At 46.3% G+C, this 28,000-nt stretch overlaps 2 protein-coding genes across 3 annotated transcripts in view; both read right to left on the bottom strand.

Annotated features, from left to right (window-relative positions):
* The window catches only part of LOC106721818 (AP-1 complex subunit beta-1-like), a 77,366-nt gene extending 67,991 nt beyond the window's left edge, over nucleotides 1-9,375 (bottom strand). For both annotated transcript variants that reach the window (XM_025193786.1, XM_025193787.1), the window contains exons 1-2: nucleotides 9,350-9,375; nucleotides 4,937-5,196 (exon numbers count right to left, since the gene is read on the bottom strand). The gene's annotated coding sequence lies outside the window, so the exon portion shown is untranslated. The remainder of the gene's footprint in view (nucleotides 1-4,936; nucleotides 5,197-9,349) is intronic.
* Nucleotides 9,364-28,000, bottom strand: part of LOC102375336 (AP-2 complex subunit beta-like) — a 60,630-nt gene continuing 41,993 nt past the window's right edge. The window contains exons 5-11 of the mRNA XM_025193785.1: nucleotides 26,606-26,796; nucleotides 23,027-23,248; nucleotides 22,312-22,432; nucleotides 20,200-20,295; nucleotides 12,771-12,886; nucleotides 10,818-10,983; nucleotides 9,364-9,459 (exon numbers count right to left, since the gene is read on the bottom strand). Coding sequence (XP_025049570.1) covers nucleotides 9,364-9,459; nucleotides 10,818-10,983; nucleotides 12,771-12,886; nucleotides 20,200-20,295; nucleotides 22,312-22,432; nucleotides 23,027-23,248; nucleotides 26,606-26,796 — 1,008 coding nt within the window. The remainder of the gene's footprint in view (nucleotides 9,460-10,817; nucleotides 10,984-12,770; nucleotides 12,887-20,199; nucleotides 20,296-22,311; nucleotides 22,433-23,026; nucleotides 23,249-26,605; nucleotides 26,797-28,000) is intronic.

Raw genomic sequence — 28,000 nt, 5'->3', positions numbered from 1 at the left:
CTGCAGTAAGGGAGCAAGTTATTTTCACGCAGTATTACTGCACATGCATCAGGGGGTTGTAAGGAAGTTCTCCTGGAATTAATATTCTGATAAGGTGTTTTAAAATGGGAACATGCCTGTAGGGATCCCACCCTACTAATTTGTGAGTAGCCTTGATCCTCCTTCCTGATACTGCCATGATTTGTCTGAAGATACCTTTGGAAACTGCATACATGCTGTTGGTCACTTTGGTGAATGCAGAAAAGGATATAAGAAAAAGATTAATGGAATGAAATTTAGTCCCTTAATAGTGTTAATGCTGACTTTTTTTCATGCTTCCACCTTTAGTAGCAGGGCTTTTACATACTGAATATGCTGAAACGCTCACTTGAAAGCAATTTCCCTGATCCAGCTCAATCCCCATTAAGAGCAAAACGTGTGACCTGGATGATTTTTATGAACAACGGACATGAATAAAATTGTATTACAGCAATGCCAAAGGGCCAAACCCCTTCCTTCAGTCTCCTTCCTCCTGTATACGATGACACTTTAATGTTCCAACTCTCCTCTACTTATACGCCCTTTCTCTTCTCTAATGGAGATGCACAAACACTTTTCTTCAAAGACTGTGTGTGTGTTTTTTGTTTTGTTTTGTTTTTAAACTGTAGGGGCCCCCAAGGCCAATGAGGAATCTGCATGACAGCTTTCAAAAGAATAAAAAGAATCATGAATGGCCATATATTAAGAATACAGACATGCTATCATGTTTCCCTTCTTTTATTGCCCTGGGAGAACAATGAAAGGGAGAATGTTTCAATCCCTGTTCACCAGCAGATCTTCTCTTGAATTAATATATTTGGGCTTTCCCAGAACATCAGCGCAGCTCCCAGAATCCTTAAGCCAAAGTTAAATTGGTCGCCTCTCTAAATTCCCCAGCTCTGGCTGCTCCCAGAACACCAGCAGCAAAAACTTGTTGGAAGACAAGTAGCTGCTGGTGGCTGCAAACCAAGGACTGAAATATAAACATCCTAAGAGAAGAGCAAGCATGGTATTTAAAGATAATATCACTCTAAAGAAAAATCCCCACAAGCAAAAAAAGGGTCTGACCTTCCACTGCTGATAGGCAAAACGCTGGCTTTCAACCTACTCCCCTGACTCTTGGGATTTCATCACAGAACCCCAAAAAGGTACCACTAATTCATGACAACTGGTGTGCCTGAATAGAAAGAGCAGAGCACCTGGAAGCAGCTCATGTGGCTGAGAACTGCTTATCAGCTGAGAACTGGAGCAGTTAAAGGCCAATATATTACCTTTAGAGGACAATGCATAGGAGAAAGTTCACACTGCCAACCACAACTATGAGTAATTTCTTACAGGATTATGCCCAGAATTTCAACACTTAACCCTTCCATTTTAATTACACCATTCGGGTGGGGGGGAAATCAATAATTTAAGCTAGCACTTATCCCAGGAATCTGCCACCGAAAAGTTTCATCTCCTCAGAACAAAAGAAATTAAGATCCTACCCAAGTTTTTTTTTTTAAATCACTGTCTTCCACTGGCAGTTTTAGCTTGATCCAAGTGAACAGACGTGCAAGTATTGCTGGCATCCGGAAGATGCAAGTCAATTTCCTTGCACAGAGCAAGAGGACTTGCAATGAGTGATTTCAGGTCTCCCCACAACACTGCCCCTGAGGAGTAGTATTGTGAATATGAAATTGAAAGCCATAATTTGGCTTACTGCAATACTGCTGCAAAGAAGGCCCTTCCCTGAAGCCTGATCAACATGTCTTTTTATCAAGCAGTAAGGCTGATAATCACAATAATGACATCTCTTTATTAAGCTGAGCTCATGTAGAAGAAATCTAATTTGCCAATGAATAGCACCATTTGCCTTTAATTTACAGAGCACAGCACTGAAAGTTAATACTCTCTCCAAAGTACTGTTTGTTGTTCCCCTGGTCGCTTCTTCATATTGTTGTGGATTGAGGTATAGAGGATATTGGCCCAGCTAACAGATGATTAAGTAACGTGATATTAGAGCAGTGCAGTGATATAAGCAATAGCTATATGGTACTTGGAAAATCAAAGGGAGTCCGTTGGCTATCTGGACAGCATCTGCCAGTGATGAATCCCTAAGCTCTGCTCTAGAAGCGGTGAAGAACTCATCTGAGCTAGTAAAAACCTGAGATATCAGCTTTGACCTGAAATAACAATGAACAGGAGAGCTAGTTGGCCAAGCCTGAGATGGAGATTTGGTCTCACCTTTGGCCTGGTTTGAGTTAAATTATTCCTACGTGGCGGCTAGCGATTGGCTTGCTAGCCGTATAAAAAGCTTGAGTGGTTTCCGCACAAGTTGGAGAACTTGGAGAACTCCGAGGAGAACCCCCACAAGGGAGGACTCCACAACTACCAGGAGGAGGAGACTTCATGCTGTGTGAAGATCTCTAAGCGCTGCGGAGCCTATTGAACCCAGCGCATTTCAAGCAGGCAACAGGGGTCTGATCAGCCTCTAGCCTCTCCCCGTCGCCGATAGATTCCTAGACGTATCCCTCCCTGCGCGCAAAAAAGAACCCACAGAGCCTAGCAAACTTCGTGTGAGTCTATTCCTTGCCAGCTGGAACGACTGACATACTTGTTCAGACGACCGGACTACCTCAGAGCGCAAGTTCCACGGAGCCTAGCAAACTTCGTGTGAGTCAGAGCTTTTCCGTACGAGTACTTTCTTCGGTTGACACGACGGGCTCACGTGTTTAGAGCCTTCAGCCGGATTGGGCTAGAGTTCGTGAGTTTAGAACTCTTGTCCGCCTCTCTTCTTTCCTGTCTGTAACCGCAACTCAAGCAAGTTTTCCTGCCTGCACCGCAACCATCTTCGGTGTAAGTAAAATAATCTTTAAATCAACCATTACGCGTCCGTGCCTAATTCCAGCGTGTCGCCTGTTCTCTCCGATCCAGCGTGCCCGGGCTGCTGGCCACAGCTCGCGCATAGCACAAAAGGGCCCCGATCGCTCCCCGCTGTCCGCACATGGCGACGAGGGTGGGATCGGGAGATAGCCCACACACCTGGTTTGAGCCTGAAGACTGCAATTTAACCCCTTACAGGCTGCACACAGCCTGTGGGCTGCCAGTTGAACAGAACCGCTATAAAACAAGGATTCCAGTACACTGTGCACTTACTATTTGATTTCACATCACAAGCTTATTTCCCAGTCTGCTCTTTGGTTTGTATTTTTTGTCTTTAGAGAAAATTTGTAACATACAGAACAAACCAAAACCTTTCTATTTTCACAGCATTTTTTAAGCTTTAACTTACCTTAGTTTTACTCCAGGCCAAACTTCAATGACCTGACCTAGCACTTTTTCTACCCGTTCTGTTTTTGAAAAGTTAACAAACTTTTCAAAACAAAGCTGGGGGATTTTTTTTACTATTTCTTCCCTAATTCACATTCTCAGAGCAGAGAAGGCCAATAACGTAGCTATTCTCCGTTGGCTATCTGGACAGCATCTGCCAGTGATGAATCCCTAAGCTCTGCTCTAGAAGCGGTGAAGAACTCATCTGAGCTAGTAAAAACCTGAGATATCAGCTTTGACCTGAAATAACAATGAACAGGAGAGCTAGTTGGCCAAGCCTGAGACGGAGATTTGGTCTCACCTTTGGCCTGAGCTAGCCCATTCTGCTATTGGCCCCTGAGCAGGACATAGTTCTTCTGTTTCCATTGCACTACGCTGCAGAAGCCCCAGAAGTCCTGAGTGTAACTTGAGGTTGCAGGCCTTTGGTCAATGCAGCCAGACTAAGTTTCAGACAGAGGAAAAGCTACTAAACTTCATAATGCTCCAAAGCCATGGAACGTGTTTTAGCCATCAGGAGTATTTGTATCTATGGAAGGGAGATATGAGGAGACAGCAAAGGCACAACTGGCTATACTGATTTGCAAGAGGATAGCAAAACAATCAAACAAACAATAAACCAACAGTGGTTCAAGAACGACTTCTCAGGGTTTCTGGTACACATTACATTGACACTATACCTTCAACTGGAAAAAGAGCTGCAACTGTAACTGATGCACTTAGCAAGTAGTATAACTCACCTGAAGAAGGAACCATGGAACGGAATGAAATACTGTAACATGGGGCTGTCCAACTTCTAAGCCACTGCAAGCCACATCAATGGGGGCTGCACACTGTGCGGGCTGCAGCAGCAGGCAAGCCACGGATGGACGACTGGGCTGCACAGGCATGCACCACGAGGCCCCCAACTGCTCTGTGCATCCCTCCCCCAAGCTGCTACACCGTAAAGGCACAATTCCTTTATATATTGCTGCAACACATGCACTCATGGGCACTTCCCCAGCATCACTGCACCAAAAGCCACCTCACATACCACAGGAAATACAATGCTTCCCCCCTCGACCTCCCATTCCCCTCTCCCCTTGCACAGCCCAGCCTGACTGTCAGCTCCCCATGCAGTGCTGCACTGCCCTGCCTTCTGAAGCAAGAGCAGGAGGAGGGAGAGCCCAGAGACTTTGGCTGCTAGGAGCAGCTGTCTGGTTTGAGCCTGAAGACTGCAATTTAACCCCTCACAGGCTGCACACAGCCTGTGGGCTGCCCGGTAGACCCGCTATAAAACAAGGATTCCAGTACACTGTGCACTTACTATTTGATTTCAGATCACAAGCTTATTTCCCAGTCTGCTCTTTGGTTTGTATTTTTTGTCTTTAGATAAAATTTGTAACATATACAGAACAAACCAAAACCTTTCTATTTTCACAGCATTTTTTAAGCTTTAACTTACCTTAGTTTTACTCCAGGCCAAACTTCAATGACCTGACCTAGCACTTTTTCTACCCTTTCTGTTTTTGGAAAGTTAACATGCTGGGGGTATTTTTTTTTACTATTTCTTCCCTAATTCACATTCTCAGAGCAGGGAAGGCCAATAATGTAGCTATTTCTTGCTTACCTGCCATGGTGAATTGGCAAATGCTTGCGGTGGATCCCGTGGCTGCCCTCCACAAAGGCGTTGGGTGGTTTGTGGTACACAGAAGCCAATGACCCAATGTGGCAGATGAGCTCATCCAGCAGTGTTGGCTCAATCAGGTCAGTCTCCTCAGAAATCAGTGGCTTTTCTGATAAAACCACTTCTTTGGCAGTCACAGGATCCGTGGAGAGAAGGCGCCAATAGATATAACCACGATCTCGCAGGTCTGGGTTGTCTGAATCCTAAAAGAAAACAGAGTCTCATCCAGGGATTTGAAGCAGGTTTATTTGCTGCAGTCACATTCTTTTTCTTCCAGTAACCTTGTTCTGTTTTACTGGAAATGAAACTACAACCTTGAAGACAATGCTACTGACTGAAGTACTTGTCATGAACAGCAACATTTGAAACAAAAATTAGAGTTTGGCTTCTTGCCCCTCAGCTAAATAGCCAGTCAAAGAGGAAAACATCTAGTTGAATAGAAAAGGGATCGAGTGAGATAATTAAGTACAACAACAGACCTCAGGGTTTAGAACTCCCTCCACTCCATTCCATATGTGCTCTTCTAATTGTCCTTATTTAATCCTACCATAAATATAAATAGAGGGATCAAAATGACTTCCTCATTCAGCCACATACTAGTAGCAGATGCATAATTCTGTGCCATGAAAGACAATGACAGGATTACAAGGGCACTGGTAGGACAAGGCACATAAAGCCACAGGATAGGTGGCTAATTTGTTAAGAGTTTGCTTTACATACACTTTTGAAAGGGAGCATAAAAGGTCACACATGCACACACGCACACACTCATTGTTAAAGACATTCTTCAGTCTTTCAGGCCTCCAGCTGTCAGTAACATCCTTTTTATTGTAGATAATTCTGTACCAGCATGAAAAGCTGTTTTAAAAAAGAGAGATAAAAGCCTAGCTTCAAAAAGAAAAGAAACAAGAAGCTCCAGTATTTTTGGGGAGTAATTTTATATTGTACATTTAAGCTACCCATGGAAGTAAGGGGGCTGATCACCAGGGATCCAGGTTTCCTGCTTCCCATGCAAAAATGGGAAAAAACTGGATTTTCCCTTTTAACAGACAAAAAAAAATGGATTTTTCATTTTAATGGAGATACCCACAGATTTTCTACTTTTGCAAAGAGCTCTCTGCAGGCTGGCAGAGTTCCAGCCTGCAAGAACTTCTTGCAAAAAGTGCGGCAAACCCTCAGCCAAGGGCGGGCAAAATACGTCCTGTGGGCTGGATCTGGCCCATGGAGGGGCTTTGCCCAGCCCGTGGTGGGTCCCTCAGCCCCGCCTGGCCCAGGCACCACCCACCCATGGCCTGGACATGCAGCAGGGCTGGGGTGGCTCTGTGGCTGGACTGCCTTTCTAGGCAGCCCAGGTGGCAGTGGCTCCTTCTGGCAGTCACTGCTGTTGGCCCCAGATCCATGGTACGAGCAAGGAACCAGCAGCACAACTCCAACCCAGCCACTCTGCACCTACTTGGAATTCACCCGCCCAGGTTCAGCAATGGCGGTTGCCAGGCAGGTATTTCCTGCTGCAGCTGCCCAGAGCCTGTGCCGGGGTGCCTTGCGTCTCAACTGCTCTGTCACTGCTGCCCCACTGGGCAGCCCAGACGTGGTGCTGAAGATGCAGGGAAACCCAACACGGGCTCCAGGCAGCTGCAGCAGGAAGGATCCAGCAGCAATGAGGGGGAGGAGCCATTTTTCCCCCACGCTGAGGAACAGGTTTTGCCTGGCAGCCGCCACTGCTGAGCCTGGGCACGTGAGTCCAGAGCAAGCATGGGGCAGGCTGGATCAGGGCTACACACATAGGCTCCTACCAGTACAACAGGCCTGAGGCCAGCGGTGGCAGCAGCTGGAAGGAGCCACCGCCACCTGGGCTGTCTAGAAAAGTAGTCCAGGTGTGGAGCCGCCACTGCCCTGCTGTGTGTCCAGGGAGCAGCAGGATATACCACATGTGGGTGGTGCAGAGCAGGCACGGGGCAGGCTGGGGTCAGGGATGTGTATGTGGATTTCTGGCTGGTCTGCTCCTGCTGGGGTGAGTCCAGAGTGGGCGTGGGATGGGGCTGGGACTGTGGGGCTGGGCACACAGACTCTAGGCTGTTGTGGGGCAGATGTTGACCAGCTCACGGGGCTGTGTGCAGGGAGGGGGGTGCAGCAGGATTACATGCACACCCCGCCATACCCAAAAACCCTTCTCCCACAAGCACCACAACCACACCATCTCCCACACACAATCACACATCCCTCCCCAAATGCACCCCTCCCCACCCCACATACCCGTACTCAAGTCTAAATGCATCTCCAGCATTATAGCCAACTGAATGTAACCAGGTTTTATAAGATTTCAAATCTCAAAACACCTACTGGAATAGATAAAAGTAGATTTTTTTTTCTCCTCACCTCCTTCTCCTTCTCCTACTCTGTCTTCAGTGAGGTTGTTATCTAGGCTGGATGATTTGGGCTAGCACGGGTACCCTACCACATGCTACAATCTCACCTCCATTTTGTTCTGGAGATCTCTCCCGACACACATTAAGCCCTCAAATTAGAGGGGGGGAGTCCAGAGTGGGCGTGGGATGGGGCTGGGACTGTGGGGCTGGGCACACAGACTCTAGGCTGTTGTGGGGCAGATGTTGACCAGCTCACGGGGCTGTGTGCAGGGAGGGGGGTGCAGCAGGATTACATGCACACCCCGCCATACCCAAAAACCCTTCTCCCACAAGCACCACAACCACACCATCTCCCACACACAATCACACATCCCTCCCCAAATGCACCCCTCCCCGCCCCACATACCCGTACTCAAGTCTAAATGCTTCTCCAGCATTATAGCCAACTGAATATAACCAGGTTTTATAAGATTTCAATCTCAAAACACCTGCTGGAATAGACAAAAGTAGATTTTTTTTTCTCCTCACTTCCTTCTCCAACTGTCTTCAGTGAGGTTGTTATCTAGGCTGGATGATTTGGGCTAGCACGGGTACCCTACCACATGCTACAATCTCACCTCCATTTTGTTCTGGAGATCTCTCCCGACACACATTAAGCCCTCAAATTAGAGATGGCTAGAAATACATGCTTAGATACTCTCATGTTAAAGTGAAAAATAACAGTATCTCTACCTCTGAATCAGAGGTCAGAGCACTAAAACACTAAAGGGCCTATTGCCATGCAACTTGCATTGCATTATTATTCATAGAAATATGCAATAAGCCAGACTGAATTAAGGTTTGTGACAAACAAGAGGGGAAAAAATGGCACCCTAGGATCATACTAGGCTCTTAAGTGTTTTGTGACTCAGCAGAGTGGGTTTTAATGCCTGGCACATTTCTTTTGCAGGCTCTCTCTATAATGATACACTGTATCCTAGACCCAACCAAGCATAAAGTTCAGGGACTGCCTAATGGCATCTTTGTCTTTGCAGCTATGCAGGCTCCAAACCCAACTTTTACCCCATTCTTTGATGGCATTAACAGTGGCTCCACACATCAAGGTGAGGATTCTAAATGCCAGCAGACCATGCCTGTGACCTTTCTTAAAGCAAAGCAGACCAGATGATGGCAGTTTAAAACATTTTGGAAAAAGAACAAACTCTCTGAAAGCTGGAAGGGATTTTATATTAATTGTACAATGCAGCAGGTCTTTGGAAGAGAGGGTGCAAAGGGCACTGGACGACTAGCCCCGGTGAATGCAAGAGAGCTAAGCTGAGGCCTCCGCTGTTCCTGTCAGAGGAAAATCCTCTCTAACAACCTGGAGTTGCAGGACTTCAGGCTGTCAGTTCAAATCTGGTTCAGATTCACAGGGATCCAAGGTCAGGGGATCTCTGCTCAGCAGCCCATGCAAGCTGGTCTAAATCCAGCATTAAAAATGTCCAACAACATTGCCACTTTTGTTGGCAGCCTGGGGAGCAAAAGAAAGCCTTGTTCTTTTGATTTCATAACACTGCTAGTGTTCTGCTCCAATGCCCACTGGTTACAAAATGTTTGCCAATCCCGACATCTCTTCTCTTCCACTTCATCTCTCTGATTTCAACTACAAGCCATCTTTCTGAGGGAGAAGATTCTTTGGATCTCTATGGAACCTACCCATCCTATGCTTCGTGTTCCACATCACAGAGACAAAACCAGGGTGGGAGCAAGGGTTGAAGAAGAATTAAGCAGCAACTACACCGCAGCAATAGTGCCTTGGCAAACCCAAACACTGAAAGTCACAGCCCTTTGACTCAGAGTGGAGGAACTGGTTATGCTGTAGATACCCTTCATTCCTGTCTCTTGGCACATCTAGTTCCCTTGGCATTGTCAAGGCAGAACACACTGTATTGTCTGCCAGCATCACGATGCTTGGACCACCTGGGTTCCTACTGGATACAGCTTGGCATACCTGTGTGGCCAGGCTTAGGACCTGCTGAAACAATGCTGAACCAGCTCCTGCGTTTCTGAGGGCTTCTTTAAGAACAGCTTCACTATAGCGGTCAGCAGAGTGAGCTGCACCTAAGATAAAGCAGGAACACAACAAAGGTTAGGAAAGGAACATAAAAGTATGCAGATAGTCAAAGATACAATGTGGTTAGCTTGTAACACTGCCTTGTCCAAACCCAAACAACACAGCAGAACCTTGCATACCAGCAAATGGTACTGTGTCATTTTAACTGGCTAGAAGCTAATGCAAACTGCACAGATCACATGCAAATATAGAATATTGATTTAGCACAAAGCATGTGAACCTTTTGCCCAATGAGTTAAACAGCTCCATGTTTGTTTGTTTTTAAATCACAGGTTTTATTTTATACTTCCATTGCTGTAGTTCTGCATTAAGATCTCAAGCTGTCTTAACAAGCTGTTGGGGTCAGTGATGATCACATTATAAGTTACTTCATTGTTCACCTCTCCCAAGCAGACATGGGGGGGAGGGGGTGTTAAAGCCAACTAGGACAGCATATGTAAGTCTTTCCTTTCCTCAGAGCAAAAGAAGCTACCTACTTGATGCACTAACTCAGTATTCCAGTAAGACACAAAACAAGCCTACTGAATTCTTCTGCAAATGGCAGAGAGGACCATTCAGACTTAGCCTCAGGCCATGGCTACACTAGCAGTGCATTACCCCAATAGGAACACCAACATGCTATACTGGCAAAGTGCTCCTACCATCAACTCATAATGGCAAGACTGCACTGTAGCTGGTGTTAGCTTATTTCAACCTCCAACCTAGTGAAACAGATTTAAACTAGTAACAGTGAAGTTTTGTCAGAATAATTTGAGTCCCCACTATCCCAGCATAGCTAGGTCAGTCAGGATCACTCCTGATGTAATATGCCTTGGAATATGCAGTTTCACACTCAGGACTGGCTGAAAGTTTTCAACAGAGAGTGTCCTCTAGAAAACCGGGTCTTCAACTAAATGAAATTTTGCACGAAGTGTCAGGTCTTCCCATAACATTGATATTTTTGTCAGAAAACAAAATGGACCCAAGCCACAAAATATTTTGCTGCTGTAGCACCTTCAGGGGCTTCACATTGGGATATCCTTGTGTCCCCATTTGTCCTGGTTTCCCTGACAGAAGTAACATTTCCCATTATATACTACATATGGAAACTCCCATCATGCACTGCATTCCACCTGTTTTATTTTTTAGAGGACATATTATGGTGTATTATGCAAGACAGTCAAACCAGGGAGCCAGTCTACAGAGGGAAATGAAAGCAGGGGATCCTGAAGGGCAGCCTCCCAAGAGTCCTTGAATTTTAGCCAAACATTTGAAGTTTTCCAATTAGCTCTAGGAATACTATGGTCAGCCATGTACACCCACTGCATATCACCTTGAAGGATGGGGGTGGAGAGCACAGCTTTACCTGGGTGCTTTCATCATGGAATCCTTCCAAAAAGCTCTCCAGCAGCTCATCTGCGTTGTCTATTCTTTCTGCATATTCACCCACTATCCAGATCATGGCAGCTCTGGCATCCGGCTCATCCAGAGAATCTAGATTCTCACACAATGTGGCAATGATGCTCTCATACCTGATTTACCAGAACAAAGCCTGATTACTGGGGGCAAATTACATCACTGTGGAACTAGCACTCTAACCCATGCCATGCCATTACGGGTGAAGCCCTCTGATCAAAATCATGACAACTTACATTATTACGAGCTATAAAATGGCACACAGCAAGGAGATGAGTTACATGATAAAAATGTTTCCAATGACACTATCATCTTCGTAAATGATGCCCACTTAGTTAAAATTCCAAAGGCTCCTCTTTCTCTTTTAGGCAGCAAGACTATGTAGGAGATAAAACTCAAGACACAGACTTGCCATATTTGTCTCCTTAATAAAAAGGTATCTTTGCTCTAACAAGTCAAATAAGCTCAGTCGCTTCTCTTGAATCTTTATCAGGTCTTGCCTTTTCACTGGCTGCTGTTCCTGGCTGGGATTTCTAACCAGGGTATCAATACCTCCCCAATAGCTTAGCACTAAAATTAATAATGGCATCAGCACACAGCTCTGGTGGGGTACCTCTATGGCATGTAGTGAGTCTCCCTGCAACTGGCAGCAGGATTAGCCACGAAGAACCAACGACACACCTACAGGCTGGGGAACTCCCTGCTTGCCAGTGCTGAGACAGAAAAGGATCTTGGAGTCATCATTGATGCCACAATGAACATGGGCCGACAGTGTGGGGATGCAGTCAGGGAGGCCAACCATACCTTGTCATGCATCCACAGATGCATCTCAAGCAGGTCCAAGGAGGTGATCCTCCCCCTCTACGCAACACTGGTCAGGCCGCAGCTGGAGTACTGCGTCCAATTCTGGGTGTCACACTTCAGGAGGGATGTGGCCAATATGGAGAGGGTCCAAAGGAGGGCCACCGACATGATCAGGGGGCAGCAGGGCAGGCCCTACGAGGAGAGGCTGAGGGACCTGAACCTGTTCAGCCTCCAAAAGAGAAGGCTAAGAGGGGATCTAGTAGCCGTTTACAAACTAGTCAAGGGGGACCAACAGGCATTGAGAGCATCTCTGTTCCCCCGAGCAATCCCAGGAGTTACAAGAAACAATGGATACAAGTTAGCAGAGGGTAGTTCCAGGCTAGACATTAGGAAGAGCTATTTCACTGTCAGGGCGGCTAGGACCTGGAACCAACTTCCAAAAGAAGTGGTGCTGGCTCCTACCCTGGATGTCTTTAAAATGAGGCTGGGCGACCCTCTGGGCGGGGGCCTTTGACCCCACTCTCCTGCCACAGCAGGGGGTTGGACTAGATGATCTCCTCAGGTCCCTTCCAACCCTACCAACTATGAAACTATGAAAACAGAAGGCTAAGCCCATGGTAACATTTAACAAATGGAGTTTGTTTGAAACAACACCCTGAGCTCTTGGGAGGTGAAACATGTTTTTAAGCTTGTGAACCTTCTGCTGGAGGTGGCTTATAAAATCACCCAACAGACGCTAGCAATTACAGGAGCCTAATGCTGTAAGATAGGTCAGTGTTTCAATGTAACCACCATAATCAGAATTTTATTGATTTTAATTAACTTGTACTTAATGAAAACTAAACATCTGTATGGAGGAAAACTCTTCCCACTCAAATATATACTGTGTCAAAGAGCAATCTATTAGCAACACTAGGGTACCACATTCTTGGATTAGAATAGTCCACTTTTCAGAAAGAGAGCCACCTTATCCATTAAAGTTGGAGAAGTTACACAAATGATGGGAGCTTTGAGTTACAGGGCACTGAGCAAAATAGGGGCAGTTGTCCTTTAAGGCATTAGCTGCTCAGGTCCTTAGGCCTGAAATACTTTCACTTACTTGTTGGGATACTTGCGGAAGATGTCCCTGATGACAACAATAGCCTCCTGGACAACATAGTTGACCTTGGTCTGGATGAGGTCCAGCAGGGTACTCACACAGCGTTCTGCAGATTGCTGAGGAGAAAAGCAGTATGGTAGTCTTAGAACAACTTGCCGCAAGGCAAAGCAAATAAACCACCCACATGTTGTATATGATCTGAAAATTGAGGTGTACTTCTAAGCCCAAAACAGAGGCAAAGGCTAGCAAGCAGCCCTGAGCACATGCACAGTTTGCAGATAGGAGCTTAGTGCTGGCATATTCAAAACTTTGCAGGACAAAGACACTGTCCTTTAACTCAAGGGCTTGTCACAAGAAAAAAAAAGGTTTTATTCTGACATGATATCCAACCAGTGGTCAGCACACATGCAAAAGTGATATTAACAGACACTACCTGCATTAATACTTCTGCATCCCCTTGCTAGCCAATACACAAAACAGGCTAGCACCCTGCAGGAGCTGCATGTCAGTATTCAGGATTGAAAGGAAGTTCAAGGGGGACTAGTACAATGTGCTGGGGGAAGAGAAAAATGTAAAAGCTACAGGGAGAAATGGCAGGGATCCTGGTTTTCCCCGATAAAAAAGTTGCATGTTCTCTGATAAAAAGTTGCATATTCTCTAATAAAACCCACCAAATCCATGATTAAAATTAAAGGCACCACACAGCCCCCACAGTCCTGCTGGTGCCCCTCACTCCCCACACCTTCCCCACAGCCTGCACAGCCCTGCTGGTACCCCTCTACAGCGGGAGGAGTTCCAGGCCCAGTTGTATAGTACACCGGAGCAAGTCCCTAGCAATGATAACATCTCTATCCAGGCACACTGGACAGACTCAAGTCTGCTGTCCAAGACGCCTGCGCCCAGACTATTGAGTTCGCATTGCAACAGAACCAGGACTGGTTTGACGCCAATGACACTCAGATCTGCAATCTCCTCAAGTGGAAGCGTGCAGCCTTCATCACCTGGCAAAGCCATCCACAAACTCAGCAAAAGACAGCAGTGTACCACCAGCTGAAGGCTAAGGTCCAGTGATGCATCCGCGACATGAAAAACAACTGGTGGGTAGAGAAGGTGCGCGTGATCCAGAGCTACGCCAACCAGCATGACATACATAACTTCTTCCAGGCTACCAAGACAACTTATGGACACCGCTCCATTGGACAAAACCCCCTCCGATCACAGGATGGCTCCTGGCTCCTCAAGGATGATGATGCCATCCATCTGTGCTGGAAGGAGCATTTCGAACTCCTCCTGAACTGGGAGTCCACCGTATCAGAGGAGACTCTCCAAGTCATCCCGCAACACCCTGTGGTGGTTTCCCTTGGTGATCCACGAACCATCGGAGAGCTGAAGCGGGCCATCCAACAGATGAAAACCAACAAAGCCTGTGGGCCCAATGGTATACCCACAGAGGTCTACCATGCTGGTGGCTTCCGGCTCGCATCACAACTCCACCAGCTTATCCTCCACCTTTGGGACAAAGAGGGCATCCCTGGGGATCTCAAGAACACGATCATCATGACCTTCCACAAGAAGGGAGACAGATCTGACTGTGGGAACTACAGGGGGATTTCTATCCTGTCCACTGCAGGTAATATCCTGGCCCGCATCCTCCTGAACTGCTTTCATCCCATCACCACGGAGATCCTTCCGGAAACCCAATGCAGCTTCCAACCATCCCGGGGCACTGCAGACATGGTTTTCGTTGCCAGGCAGATCCAAGAAAAATGTCGGAAGCAAAATCAAGAACGTTCCTTGCCTTCATTGACCTGACCAAGTCATTTGATTCCTTAAATCGTGAAGCTGTGTGGACCATCCTCCAATACCTTGGCTGCCCGCTGAAGTCTGTCACCATACTGAGATTCCTGCATGATGATATGACTGCCACTATCCTGAGTGGAAGATCTGAAACCAATGTCTTCTGCACCCAGACTGGGGTCAAACAAGGTTGCGCGATCACCCCCAGCTTGTTCACCATCTACCTGACCGTCATCATCCACCTCATCCAAGATTATCCACCATCTGGCATCAGTACCCAGTATCAACTGGACGGGAAGATTTTCAATCTTGGGCACTTCTGGGCAAAAACGAAACTCACCACCAAGGACATCCATGACCTTTAGTTTGTAGACAATTGCTGTGTGATGGGTCACTTTGCACAGGATGTGCAAGTGACCCTAGATCTCTTTGACACTTCATATAAGAGACTTGGCCTGTTCCTGAACGTTGCCGAGACAAAGGTTCTCCACCCACCCTCCCCAAGCCAGCTGAACATCCCTTGTGCTAGCTACGTAGACAAGGAGGCTCTGGAGTACGTGGAGCACTTTCTGTATCTCGACAGCCACCTCTCTCAACAGGCTACCATCAGGTCAGCTGCATCAGTGTCGCAGTTTGAAGACGGCGGCAATGTGCCTTTGAAAATAGAGACCTTTGGAAGTCAACAAAGCTCCTGCTTTATAAGGCTGTCATGCTGACCACCCTCCTCTACTGCAGTGAAAGCTGGACTGTCTACCAACGCCACATTAAGACCCTCAAGAGCTTTCACCAGCGGTGCCTGTGTCAAATCCCAGGGATCAAATGGGAGGACCGCTGGACCAGCACGAGTGTCCTCCACGAAGCTGCGTCCACTAGCATCAAAGCCTTGCTCTTGAGAAATCAACTCTGATGGACAGGCCACCACATACAGATGTGCGAGAACCGCCTCCCTCGCCAGATTCTCTTCTCCCAGCTCTCTGTTGGCCAATGCTCAAAGGGCGACTGAAGGAAATGGTACAAAGACATGCTCAAAGTTGCCCTCAAGCACACAGGCATTGACATCAACAGCTGGGAGGAGCAAGCTGCTGACTGTTCGGTGTGGAGCCATCTGGTCCACCAAGGTGCACACCATTTTGAGGCCCAACAATTCGATACTGAGGTGAAATGGCAGCGGTAGAGGAAGGACAAGGAGACCAACCCAGGACTGTGAATGTACACATCCAGAATTGGGCTCCTCGGTCACCTGAGGACCCATCAAGCCTAACGGATGTCATCCTCGACTTTGAGGGACTGCCACCGCCGATGACATGGCACCCCCTGCCTAACCACCTTCCTCTTGCTCCTCCCAGCCCCTTTCAGGCTGGAACTCTGGCAGCCTGCAGAGAACTCACTGCAAAACTGCAAAATCCTTGGGTTTCTCTGCTAAAATGAGAAACCCATGTTTTACTCCAGTAAGGAGGGAAATTCTTGTTTTATTACGTTTTTCTGTGGGAGACAGAAAACCCAGCTCCCTGCTGATTAGCACCACAAAGCAAACTTGGAACTATGGAACAGCAGCTTCAGTATCTATGGGGTGGGTTCACTAACTCTATGGCCAGATACTTCTCTTAGATTAACTATGGCTAGAACAATTTAAAGACTAACTGGCTTGAAACCTTAGCTTTAAGCACCATTACAGAGTAAGACTGGATGCTAGAATGCTCTCTGTGCTAACAGAATATCTAGGTAGTAGAGCTATATTCATTAGGAGATAGGAAAATCAGGAAGACAATGCTCTGAGGGGTACTAGCAAAGGATGCCACACCCAAGAGCTATAAATGGCTGATGCAACAGGGCCTAGAATGAGATGTTAGCAGAGTACATACAAAGCCTTATTACATAGCCAATGATTAAACGTGAGGAACAGACTGCTCAAGGCAGTGAATAAGGAGCCACCATAAATATATTCACAGAGCATTCAGTATAGAGACACAAACATTATAGGGTACAGACAATATCTACGTAGGTGGATCTTAGACTTGAGTGAGCTAATAGTCCCCTTCAATCTTGAAGTGCTTGGGGGTGGTAAGGAGGAACAAAGGGGATTAAACAGCAAAATCAGAAGCTCAGTTTGAGAACTGGCAAAATCTCATGGACAAACCTCAGGCAGCAAATAAATCAAGTCTGTGACATTTGGCTCAAGTGACCAGGAACCCCCTCCCAGCCAAGAAAATGACATTTTTCCAAGTGTAGCATCCTACTCAGTGACAGCACTGGCAATAGGAAGAGGTAGAAAAGCGGCACACCTTTAATTGCATACTTGTCCTGGCCTTGCACTGAAAACAAAAGGCTACCTAGAAATGTCTCTTACAGAGGCACACAGAATACAAAAGGTGTCCTCCTCAGCACTGCTCAGTGTGTGTCACACCATTAAGACAGCAAGAAAAATACAACCTGGAACCTTGTAATTGAAAGGTGTCTGCCTTGATAACAGGGTGCTCTGATCTCTTCTCTTGCTTGCTTGGGAAGCCATCATTTGAGGACTGTGAAGCTGAAAAGCCTCAGGGTCTCCAGGTTACAAATGTTATGCAGATGGACTTTTGCGCTGTCTGTTCACTTGGGATCTCAATGAGTTCCACAGGCTCAGCCAGTAAGGAAGACATATCCAGATGAGTTATTTCATCTCTTCCCAGATGTTCAATAGCAATGATGGACATGAAGCAGTTCTACAGCTCCATTTTGCTGCCTGATTTCAAACAAGGTGAACTTTTCATTCTTCCTACCTGACCTTAAAGGAACATGGGTTATAATTGTACTAAAACAGTATGATTTCTTTTCAAAGTAGCTGCACAAAGCCTAGCTTGCTATTAGAAATATTTTTCCTTGCAGTCCAAACAATGCAGTGGGGTATGAGAACTTAAAAGTGAAATTGATGAAGCCTCATTGTCCAAGTGCTGAGAACTGCACCAGGAACAGGATAAGCAAATTAATATGGGTAATTCTGACCCATTGACCAGTCTGCAGAATGCTCTCTTATGCCAGGGATAATATCCTATGTTTACACAGTACTGATCTGTACCATGAGGAGCTCTTTATAAGGGAATTGCTATGGAAGGACATGCAATTCTACTTTGAGTCTTGGCAAGATGCATCTCGCCATATGGGGGGAGTTTATTATTGTGGGACAGGCATTTGAGAGGGTTCTGCAGGCAGACTCCATACAAAAACATATCAGTTCAGAAATGATGTGTGTGTGGGTCAGACTACTGTGCAGTGCAAAGGTAGAATATGAGCCAATATGAAAAGAAGCAGTTTCCAGCTAGGGGGTATTCAAAATTGCTGCTGTTCTACAGAAACCAAACACAACCCAGTAAAGGTGAGCCCAATTCTGTAAATTGTACTGTAAAGATCCCACTCCTGCAATTATCTGAGAACATTTGCTGACGTCTCTCCAGAGGAAGTCTTACTGTGAATGGGATTTGACCCCTCCTCCCATGTCCCCACACCCCCCACACCTACTGTATGTACTACATTAGCTTTGCTACTTGCACTCAGTGTCTTGTTTAGCCTGTCTACTCTAACCTGATGGAAAGTTTTGGGGCCGGGCCGATGCTTCATTTGTATCCCTGTGACGATAGCTGCAGGTGGCATGTTTCTCTTTTGCCTTGCAGAGAGTTAGCCAATACACAATTCTCTGTACTCCTGACAGATAATGCACTTGCTCCCAAACTAGAGGAATGCATTTGCTCCCAGCCTCTGATCGCAGTGGATACAAATATATTCATGAATCTACTCTCCTAGAACAGACACAATTAGATAAAAGGCAGGATTCCTGCAGGCGGAGATGAGGTTCCCTGTGAACTTTCCATCAGGAGCTCCTGCTGGCTCTGTCCTGTGTGAAAGGAAGATTTTTAAGCCATCGAAAACTTGAGAGCTTTGATGGCTCAGAGAATGAGGAGATCCCTCCATTAGTTACAATCCATGATGGAAATGGCCTCTAATAAACTCTGTTGCCCTGGGAACAGGTATCTATTAACCCAGAGACAAGAGTCCTCTTACATGCTATAGTGGATTGTTTTGAGATTGCCTTCTTTTCAAGCTATCGTTAGAGAAATAAACAGACCTTAATTTTCAAAAGCAAAGTCTTCACAAGATGCTAAAAGTAAAATTAACTGTTTATTAGGACGTGCATTTTTATGGTAATATGGTAAAGAATTATCACTGAAAATAAGCTAGGCATCTTATTAAGTCCTTACATATACTGGACATGAGTCTCACAAGACCAGATGTGTGAGGGCAGGCAAGAGGCCTCCTACAGCATCCTGATATCTTAGCAACCTGATTCTGTGGAAATCAGAGGGCCCGGTTAGCTCATCAACTTCTGATGTGGAGGGACTGGAGTGGATTCAAGTGAGAGATTTGGAGAATACTAGCCTGTAAATGCATCACCTCCAGATCTGTTCAAGCTCCTTTACAGAGGTAGCACTTTCTGCCTCAGGAGCCCAATTGTTTGCTGTTGCTGGTTTTTAAACAGTCTCCTTCTCATTATTTGACTAGAAAAGATTCACCAAAATTACAAATGCAAATGGGCTGGCAGGAGATCACCTCCTCTGCTGCCTCCGACATGTGGCGGGAAGTCCACAGAGGTAAAAATCTTCAACCAAAATCTATTCAGACCAGAGGAACTAGGTGACAGCAAGGCAGGAGGCAGCAAATGGACCATATCCCCTAGAAGAAAGCAAATGGTGCAAATCTGTGTGTGGACACTTTAGTTTAAGGCAGGTTTGTTTTGGGTTCGCTTAAATCTGCTCCCAAAGTCAAGAGTGACTTGAGCTAAATTTAAACAAGTTTGATTTAACTTGAAGCATAAGTGTCCACATAGTACTTTGCATGAGTTTATCTACAGTGGCTTAACAAGCCAGGACTTTACACCACAAGTCCCTGCTCTCTTCATAGATCTGTCCAACCCTTGAGAAGTACAAGTTTGCCTAAAAATAGTAAACTAATATATAGCCTACTGTTTTCCTTTGAAAATAGTTTCTGCCTTTAAACTGAAAAGGAATGTTGAACACTGAAATAAATCTAGAAGTTTTACAGACCTTTAACACTAAATGATCTGAACACTAAATGATCTAAGGGGCAGGACGGGGAGGGGGGACTTCAAATATGAATACTGAAAAATAACAAATCTTCAACACTTCTCAAAGCTCTTGTTCAAATGCATCTGGGGCCATCAACCATTTTAGAGAAACATTTTTCTGCTTTTTTATGCAATAAACACGGTCTCTCTTTTCCCTTCCCCAAATGCCAGCTCACAGTCATTGTGGGTAATTGTCATTATTCTACTGAAGCCAGTGGAGTGATGGCAATTTATATCAGCTAAGCATCCACCACGACCTCAAGATCCAAGAGAATCATAAGACCATCCCCTCTAAGGCACTGAAATGAAAGTCACGATTTTCATGTTCCATCTTAGACTCTGACACAGACCCATGTAAAACCATAAGCAAGTCATTTAATCTTTAAGACCGGGATAAGGAGCCTTCCCCACCATGCAGGGTAGAAGAGGGAAATACATCAGCATTGCCAAAGAGCTCAAAAATTGTGCTGTTGCACATGTCACAGCGAAGTCTAGAAACAAATGCCAAATACTTACCTCAACCTTGATGGCATATCGTCCAATTGCTCGCACAGCCTTACGGACAAAGTCAACATCCACCTCAGTAGCATATTCCTTGAGTTCTGCCAGAACCTGTTGGGCAGCATCACACAAAACCTGAGTTGTTTGGGTCAGGGAGTGAAGGGTAACATTTCCAATGACTCTTTCACTTCTAACCAAGCTTGGTTATTAGACTGTAAGTGGAGCTATAGTGTCCCCATGGCAGAGAGTGCAGTAAATGCAATTCAAGTTTTATATTTAAACTTAATCTAAAATGTCCCCTCCATAACTGTAGGTGCAGGTATGAAATGAATATACTCCTTTAACTCCAGGAGCAGTCTCTAGATTCAAACTCTGAACTCCACCTAGAGAAGGGCTGCCTAGAATGAAGCAGCAAGATGAACTTCACTGTGGGTGAAAGAAGAATGACACAATCTGACCTATTTTCAAATTTCCTTGACCAACTTGTTAGCACAATCCATCCTTTATTTAGAAGCATCACCAGAGAGTATAGGAGAAAAAGGGGAGAAGGGAGCTAGTGCTGTCCATTCCTTTATAGGCCTATCACAGAGGTGTGCAAAGTCCGGCTGGCTGTGGAGTCCATTTCCCGGCAGCCCCTGGCCACATGGAAACCAGCCCCAGCTGTGCTGGCAGGGCGCATGGCAGGGGGCTGCTCTGGAGCTGCTGGGATTTTGTGGCAGGGTAGCTTGGTGGGGGCCAGGGCAGAGCTGTGATCTGCAGACTGCCCACTGAGCAGGAGCCCACAGGCAGCGCATCGCGGCTCTGCCCTGGCTCCTTGCAGCGGTGACAGTGTGGTCCCGAGCGAGGGCCAAGGCATGATCTGCTGCCTACACACGCCTGCCAAGAACATGCAGGCTGAGACTGTGGCTCTGCCCTGGCCCTGACCAAGCTGCCCCTGCTGCAAGATCCCAGTGACACCAGAGCAGCCCCGCCAGTGCAGCTGGGGCTGGTCTCCATGGCAACTGTAGCCTTGGTAGCACAGTGAGCTGTGGCTGGGGTCTCCATGGAGATCAGCCTCAGCCATGTGGGCAAGGGCTGCTACCAAATAGAGTCCAGCTACCAGCTAGATCTGCCATTTTGTACACCCCTGGCCTATCAGTCTGATGCATGGAGATGCATGAATTCTGGGGCACAACAGCAGTCCTTGCGGGCAGATGCATAAAGGTTCTAGGACACTTTGCCTAAGAGAAGCAATTCTTTCTTGGGAAAATTTTGGGTTGACTTTTTTTTTAGTCCTAGAGATATTTAAAATACAAATGGGATGTGTTATTTTATAGTATTACTACTTCAAACTCATCTGCTCCTCCTCATTTGGAAGCTGATAATTTAACCAGGTTCAAAAGGGGATTGAACAAATTCATGGTGGATAGGTCCCTCAGTGGGTATTAATGCAATAGAGTACAAATTCAAAGTTAGGACAACCTAGGACCCTGAATGCTGGAAGCAGTGAAGAGAGAGGCGCAGGGGAGGGATCATTTGAGATACTGTATGTCCTGCTTAAACTCTTCCCTTTAGAATTTACTCTGTTACTATGAGGGACAAGATACTGAGCTAGATGGATCTGTAGTCTAACCCAGCAGAGCATTTATATTCTTGTTTCTCATATGTTCCATGTGTATGAAAGAGCTGATGTGAATTGGTTATGTCACAAAGGCGTTGCAAAAAAGAAGAAAAACATTTGTCTGGAGAATTTGTGCCCGCTTTCTCTTTGCTCGCTGCTGTTAAAGCTCTCTCATGCAGACTGGCTCTTTGAGCTCACAGATATTGCCAAAGAGAATGGACACACCATGGCATTTCAGCAATGTAGTAACAGGACAGAGAAGATGCACAGCATGAACAGTCAAGAGTTTCCTAAATTCTAACCTCAGCTCTGCTGAGATCCAACTACAAAAATGTAAAACCCACTTAACAGGTGTGCTGCTCCTGCTTTTAAGTAACTAAACAATATACTGTGCTGAAGGGAGCATTGATTTGCTGTCATTTCTTGCACAGTAGTGGAGAACAATTTAAGGAGGTATCAATTTGTACATAAATCCTCCCTCACATTGTTTGCCATCCCAAGGATGCATGCATCCTTGAGGAGCTGACCTGGGCGATGTTTGCTTGAGAGGCCAGGCGGATCATGATGTCCAGCTTTTCCAGTTTGACATAAATGGGGTCATTGTACTTCACAAAGAACACCTTGATTTCTTGCTTCAAGATCTCAGGCCTGGAGAACACATGCAACAGAATCAACCCAAGCCTGAAAATTAAATGGCTTCCTATTTCACACACAAGTAGTTTAGTTTTTAAATCAACTTCAGCTTTTGCTGGGAATTCACTGATATCAGTTCAGCACAGATTTGCAAACAGATGTGAGAACAGTTGTACAAAAAGAAATCACAAAGCTCTAGTGGCAGAGCGATGCTTTCAAAATATACAGTTCAAGCTGCCACCGTCTATCTGAAGAGTACACAAGAATGGACTGGTTTCAAAGAGACCAACCACATGCCCTCTAATTCAGCAGAGCTCCATGTTCATGAATCCCTTCTATTGGTTTAGATTCTTTACTTTAATGCATGGAGGGAAGGGTCCTTCTGGCTGTCACTATGACAGGAAAAGGAAGAAAATAATAATAGTGTCCTAGATCATCCACTTAAAAAACCAAAAACTCAAAAAAGTCTTACTGGCTGAACACTGTTGTGACTACTAGTCAACCATTTCATCACAGATGCATCTAGAGCTTAAGTCTTCCAAGTAAGCTTGTACATATCAACCAGCACCCTTTCACTGCACCCAAGGAGGGCAGCACTCCAGTCTTTACCTTTTCTGCACAATTAAGTTGATATTCCTCAGAGCAACATACTGAACTTCAGGTTCTCCTGACAGCAGCGTTACAAGCGGAGGAGCTAGTTTCTTTAGCAGCATGTTGTAGTAGTCTGATTCCTTGGGTAAGAGCTCCATGAACTTCATCAAGACTTTCACTGCAGAGAGCACCACTGCCGAGTTGGCATGAGACAGCCATGGAGTCACCCTCTTGCAAATGCTAAAGAAGAAACACAAGAAATGGTTTTTTTTAAGATTATTTCAGAACTCCTTCCATAAGACTTCACCTGAACTGAGGACACAAAGTTGTTTCTGTTCAGAAGAGAAACGGCTGAAGTCAGGTGTTTGTTTCATGCAATGGTGCATATTTACAAAGAACCATCCAAGTCTTGTTTTCCTGAACACAGAAGGAACTGAACAAGGAAGTGTCACTGCTCACATTGCCAAGACTTTCCGCTCGGCATTTATCCCCAAAAATGGAAATGATACCAACCTTCTTTGTAAAACTCCTGGAAATCTATGAAACAAAGTGCTATACAGGTTTCCCTTGAGTTATGCAGGTTCTGTATATGTGAATTAGCTCTTATACGATGACCCTATACCCCAAATTCACTATATGTGAGGTAAATTCACTCTTATGCGATCAGCATAGGCACACCCCCCCAAGCAGGTAAGTCTGTGGGGGGAGGGGAAAAGGCCATGGGGCTAAGGCCCCACTCACCCCAGCCCCTGCTGCAGCTGCTCTGGGAGCAGCTGACACCAGCTGCCTGCAGCCGCTGGGCTGCACTGTGCCCCAAACCCCCCAGGACGGTGAGGGCAGTGGGTGTTGTCGGCTGCTCTGGGGCTGCAGCAGCAGGTGTTGGGGTGAGTGGGGAAAAGCGGAGCCCCTGGGGGGTTGGGGCATGGTGCAGCCCAGCAGCTGCAGGCAGCTGGTGTTGGCTGCTCCTGGGGCGGCTGCAGCAGTGGGCAAGTGGGGAGAAGCAGAGGCCTGGGGCTGCAGCAGGGAGCAAAGCAGAGGGAACTGTAAGTGGGTGCAGGGCATGGGATGGGTGGCCCAGCAGCGGCACCAGGCTCTTCCTGGAGTTCGACGGCGCTGGGAGGGGAGCTGCTACTACCTCAAAATTCGCCATAGCCCCCCCAACCTGCCCTTCCAGCACCACCAGCGAGCACTGAGAAGAAAATGGGGCCGTCACCAGCTCCAGCACTATTCCCCGCACCTTTTTGTTTACGCACTCCCCGTCCGTCGCCCCACCAAGGCCCGGGACCAACTGGTCAACCTCCTCCTGGTGATCTGGCTATCCAGGAAGGAGGCTCTGGCCAGGAAGGCTCCCGGTCACCTCGGGGCGTTTTTCCTTGGTGTCCTTCGCGCGCGTCTCCGGGTGGAGCACCACTGGGCAGTAGCCGCCGGCAAGCTGAAGCAGTTTGCCAGCCGGTGGGCGCTGTCCGGGGTGCTCTGCTCACTGACCCCCGGGGGAGCACTTGTTTTGAACCTTTGACCCCGCACGCACACCCTGTTTTCTTTTGAGTTGTCCCACGTAATATTTAGGTAACTTTCCCAATTTTGATTGAGTGGCGGCCCCCTGACAAATTTTTTTTAAAAGTTCCAGCAAGTCACCTGTCTGGTCACCAGCCGGACGCCGGTACCACCATTGGCCACCCGACCGGGGTGGCCCAAAGATCCATTGGACTTACTTCGGCCATCAATAGTACCAGCTCCAGCCTGCAGCAGCAGCCTGCCCTTGTCCCGCGCACAGATCTGGGGCCGTGTGTCCCCTGGAAAGAGCCTGGCACAGCCCCCACAGCCCACGGCCCTCCTGGGATGTGCGTAGCAGCAAAAGCTAAGCCACGCACCCCCTGCATCCCACGTCCACTCAGTTTCCTCTGCTTTGCTCCCTGCTGCAGTCCCAGGAGCAGCCACAACCTTCCCCCCGCTCCTTCCCTAGTCCCATCCCCCCCAGCCTTACTCCCTTCCTCCTTCACCGCTGTGGGAATGTATCCCTATTTCTTATATTGTAAACTGGGTTCCCTTTATGCAAATTCAATTTATGCACAGTTTTCCAGGAACACATGTAACACATAAATCGAGGGAAACCTGTATAAGGAGGAATTATCCTATCAGAGTTCAGGCAGGATTCAAGAAGTCAGGACTACCCAGCAACTCTGAACTAAGGAGTCAAGGGTCAAGCTTCACAGAAAGGTGCAACAAACACATTCCACCTGTTTTCAAACACTGCCTTTCAAAGGATTTAAAACCGACAGCACCATTCTGGTGAAGCCAAGGTAACTCCGGCATAGTGTCTTGGAGATCTTTGTGGGGTTTTAGAGATAATTCAGAGCTTGAGTTTGGGCCCAGGCACAGGAGATATTAGAACATCTGGTATAAAGAAGAAACCAGCAAAATTTAAGATGGAATTAGCTGTTCTGCTGCAAAAACACAGCCACTGAACAAAACCTAGCACATCAAAAGGGGACCTGCACAGAATTTTAAAGACACAGGCCTTCATCCTTTTTCAATACTTTAAGAAAAAAAAATTGTAGCTTTTTGACTTTATGCTCTCCCCCAACCTTTTCCTCCCACCCTTCAAATATCAGGGACAGAGCCTGACCTTTCCATGGTTTGCCACAGAACCAAAAGGCAGGTTTCAAGTAGTGTTAACTGTGATCTTAACCAGAATCGATGGTGCTGAATCTAGCACAAACTCCTTTTATTCTCTGTTGTGCACTGAAGTTATAGGTATGAACCAGAGAGAGAGTTTTAAACACATGACAAAGATCCCTTCCTAGTTGTCATTCCTCAGGTTTATTTCCCGCCCTGTGATGTTAGCTTAGTTTTCTAGTCATAAGAACTTCCGGTTTATAAGAAACCTGACATAATATAAAAAATAAGCTATTTTTAAAACACCTTCCAGGGCTTTCATGGCATGCAAACTAGGAAAACAAAGCAAAAATCATTTTTTTCTTTTAAGGAACAATACTAAAACTTTTGTATTGTGTAAAGTGCATTGGCCAGTTCTTACAATAGGGCTAGTCTCCACTAATCCATTGTTGGGATGAGAGATTACTATGTCCAGCTCCTTAAGGAAAATACAGAGAACAAGATACCAGTAATGGCCTGATAGGAGAGGGTAGGCCTATGCAGCTTGGTAACTGCTCCTAGCAGATGCCTGCAGTACCAAACACCCATGCCTTTGAAGAACTTTATGTGAAATCTATTTCTGCCATTCAAAGCCTGTAAAAACCTGTTTTATCAAGCCTGCCCATAAAGCCTCAAAGAGATGGGACACTGGGTTTGTTTTGTACTGCCCCCATGCTGGTCCAGTTAAATACCAGAGATGAGGCCTTAGCACAGCCCTGAGCATCCAACAAGGAGCATGCTCAAGAAAGAGCAGTTGAGAGTGGTGCCAAGGTGTGTTAGGGTTGCTCTAAATCTTCTACCCTGCCTCCTTTTTGGATGCGACTCATGCTGAGCAGGGGTGAGCAACCAAGATATACTTCTCAGCAGGGGTACCAGATGTGACACAGAGGCAGCATAGACATGTGGCCATTAGCTGCATGTGAAGGGTATGACCCAGCATACCTTTGAGCCTCACGATCATCCTGGGGGTTATAGTTGGACAGACAGTCCAGAATGAAGATCTGGCCCCATTCAGTGCATTCATTTAGAGCAGTTAACAATTTGTTAATGTTCTGTGGGTTCAGGTCCAGCAGGTTACTATTAGGATGCGACTCGCTGATCTCAGACAAGGCAGCCACAGCATTCGCCACCACCTGGGAGAGAGAGATGAGAACAATTCATTGCCTGTGTGTCACTCATACTGGGGTGTATAGCTGGGATCTGGGGGCTTAGCACAGGTTGAGAATTGGGGTTGATGGCACTATCCGGTTTAGCTCACAGGGGACCCAAAGTAGCCTGAGAACTTGCAATTTGTTCTTCACTGTCTGCCAAAAGCATGGAGAGTCCTTGCTAAAATGCTTTTGGTCTCTGAGGGAGGAACAGAAAGAGAACATCAGCAGTGCCATTGGGAGGCAGCTGCTGATATACCAGAGGAGCACTAAGAGACTGCAGCAGCAGATGGTGCAGGGAGAAAAACTCTGTAGTAAAAATATTTTAAAAAGAGGGTAAAGTCCTAAATTGGCTATAGGTGTGGCTGGTTGGTGTTGTCCAAATGAATGGAGTCCTTCCAGCAATACTGCCTTTTGTGATGCTACTTTTGGCCATGTCAGCCAAAAAGAGGTAGCAATACAAAGTACACAGCTGGAACAAGTAAAGTAGACAAAATATTCCAACTAACTCCAGGTGTCAAATATCTACCCAGGTTATGAAGCTCTTCCTGGCCTTAACTTCCATAAAGGTCACTCTCCCCACTAAATGAAAAATGTTTAAGAAAACAGTTCTCATCATAAAACCATTGATTCCCATATTGATATGCATGACACCCAATTAATTCAGTTTGAAAGGCAACAGGCAGCTTCTGAAGCCAACAAGTCTCCCTACTGACTTTTTAACATAAAAAGTCACACCAGATTCCAGAATGTCCCCAATACTAGTGTCTATGTACTGATATCTTTAGGGGATCTAGGTGCTGTAAATACACTTGCAACTGCAACAAAAATCAGAGAAAATTAGGGTTGGAAGGGACCTCAGGAGGTAATTTAGTCCAACCCCCTGCTCAAAGCAGGACCATCTCTAACTGGATCATCCCAGCCAAGGCTTTGCCTAGCCAGGCCCTAGACAAGGATGGAGATTCTAAAACCACTCTAGGTAGCCTGTTCCAGTGCTTTACTACCCTCTTCATGAGTACTGCTATGATTTAATGAAAAGCTGGGGACTTATAGAAAACTTGTGATGAGGAGACTGATGAGAAAACTCCCACAAAACGACCACTACCTACATTTCCCTTTCTGCAACTTGAGACCATTGCTCCTTGTTTGTCATCTGCCACCATTGAAAACAGTCCAGCTCCATCCTTTT

This window comes from Alligator sinensis, unplaced genomic scaffold (assembly GCF_000455745.1).
Source record: "Alligator sinensis unplaced genomic scaffold, ASM45574v1 scaffold345_1, whole genome shotgun sequence".
NCBI lineage: Eukaryota > Metazoa > Chordata > Crocodylia > Alligatoridae > Alligator > Alligator sinensis.
Note: the sequence above shows the minus strand (reverse complement) of the source record. Positions and strands in the feature narration are given on the sequence as shown.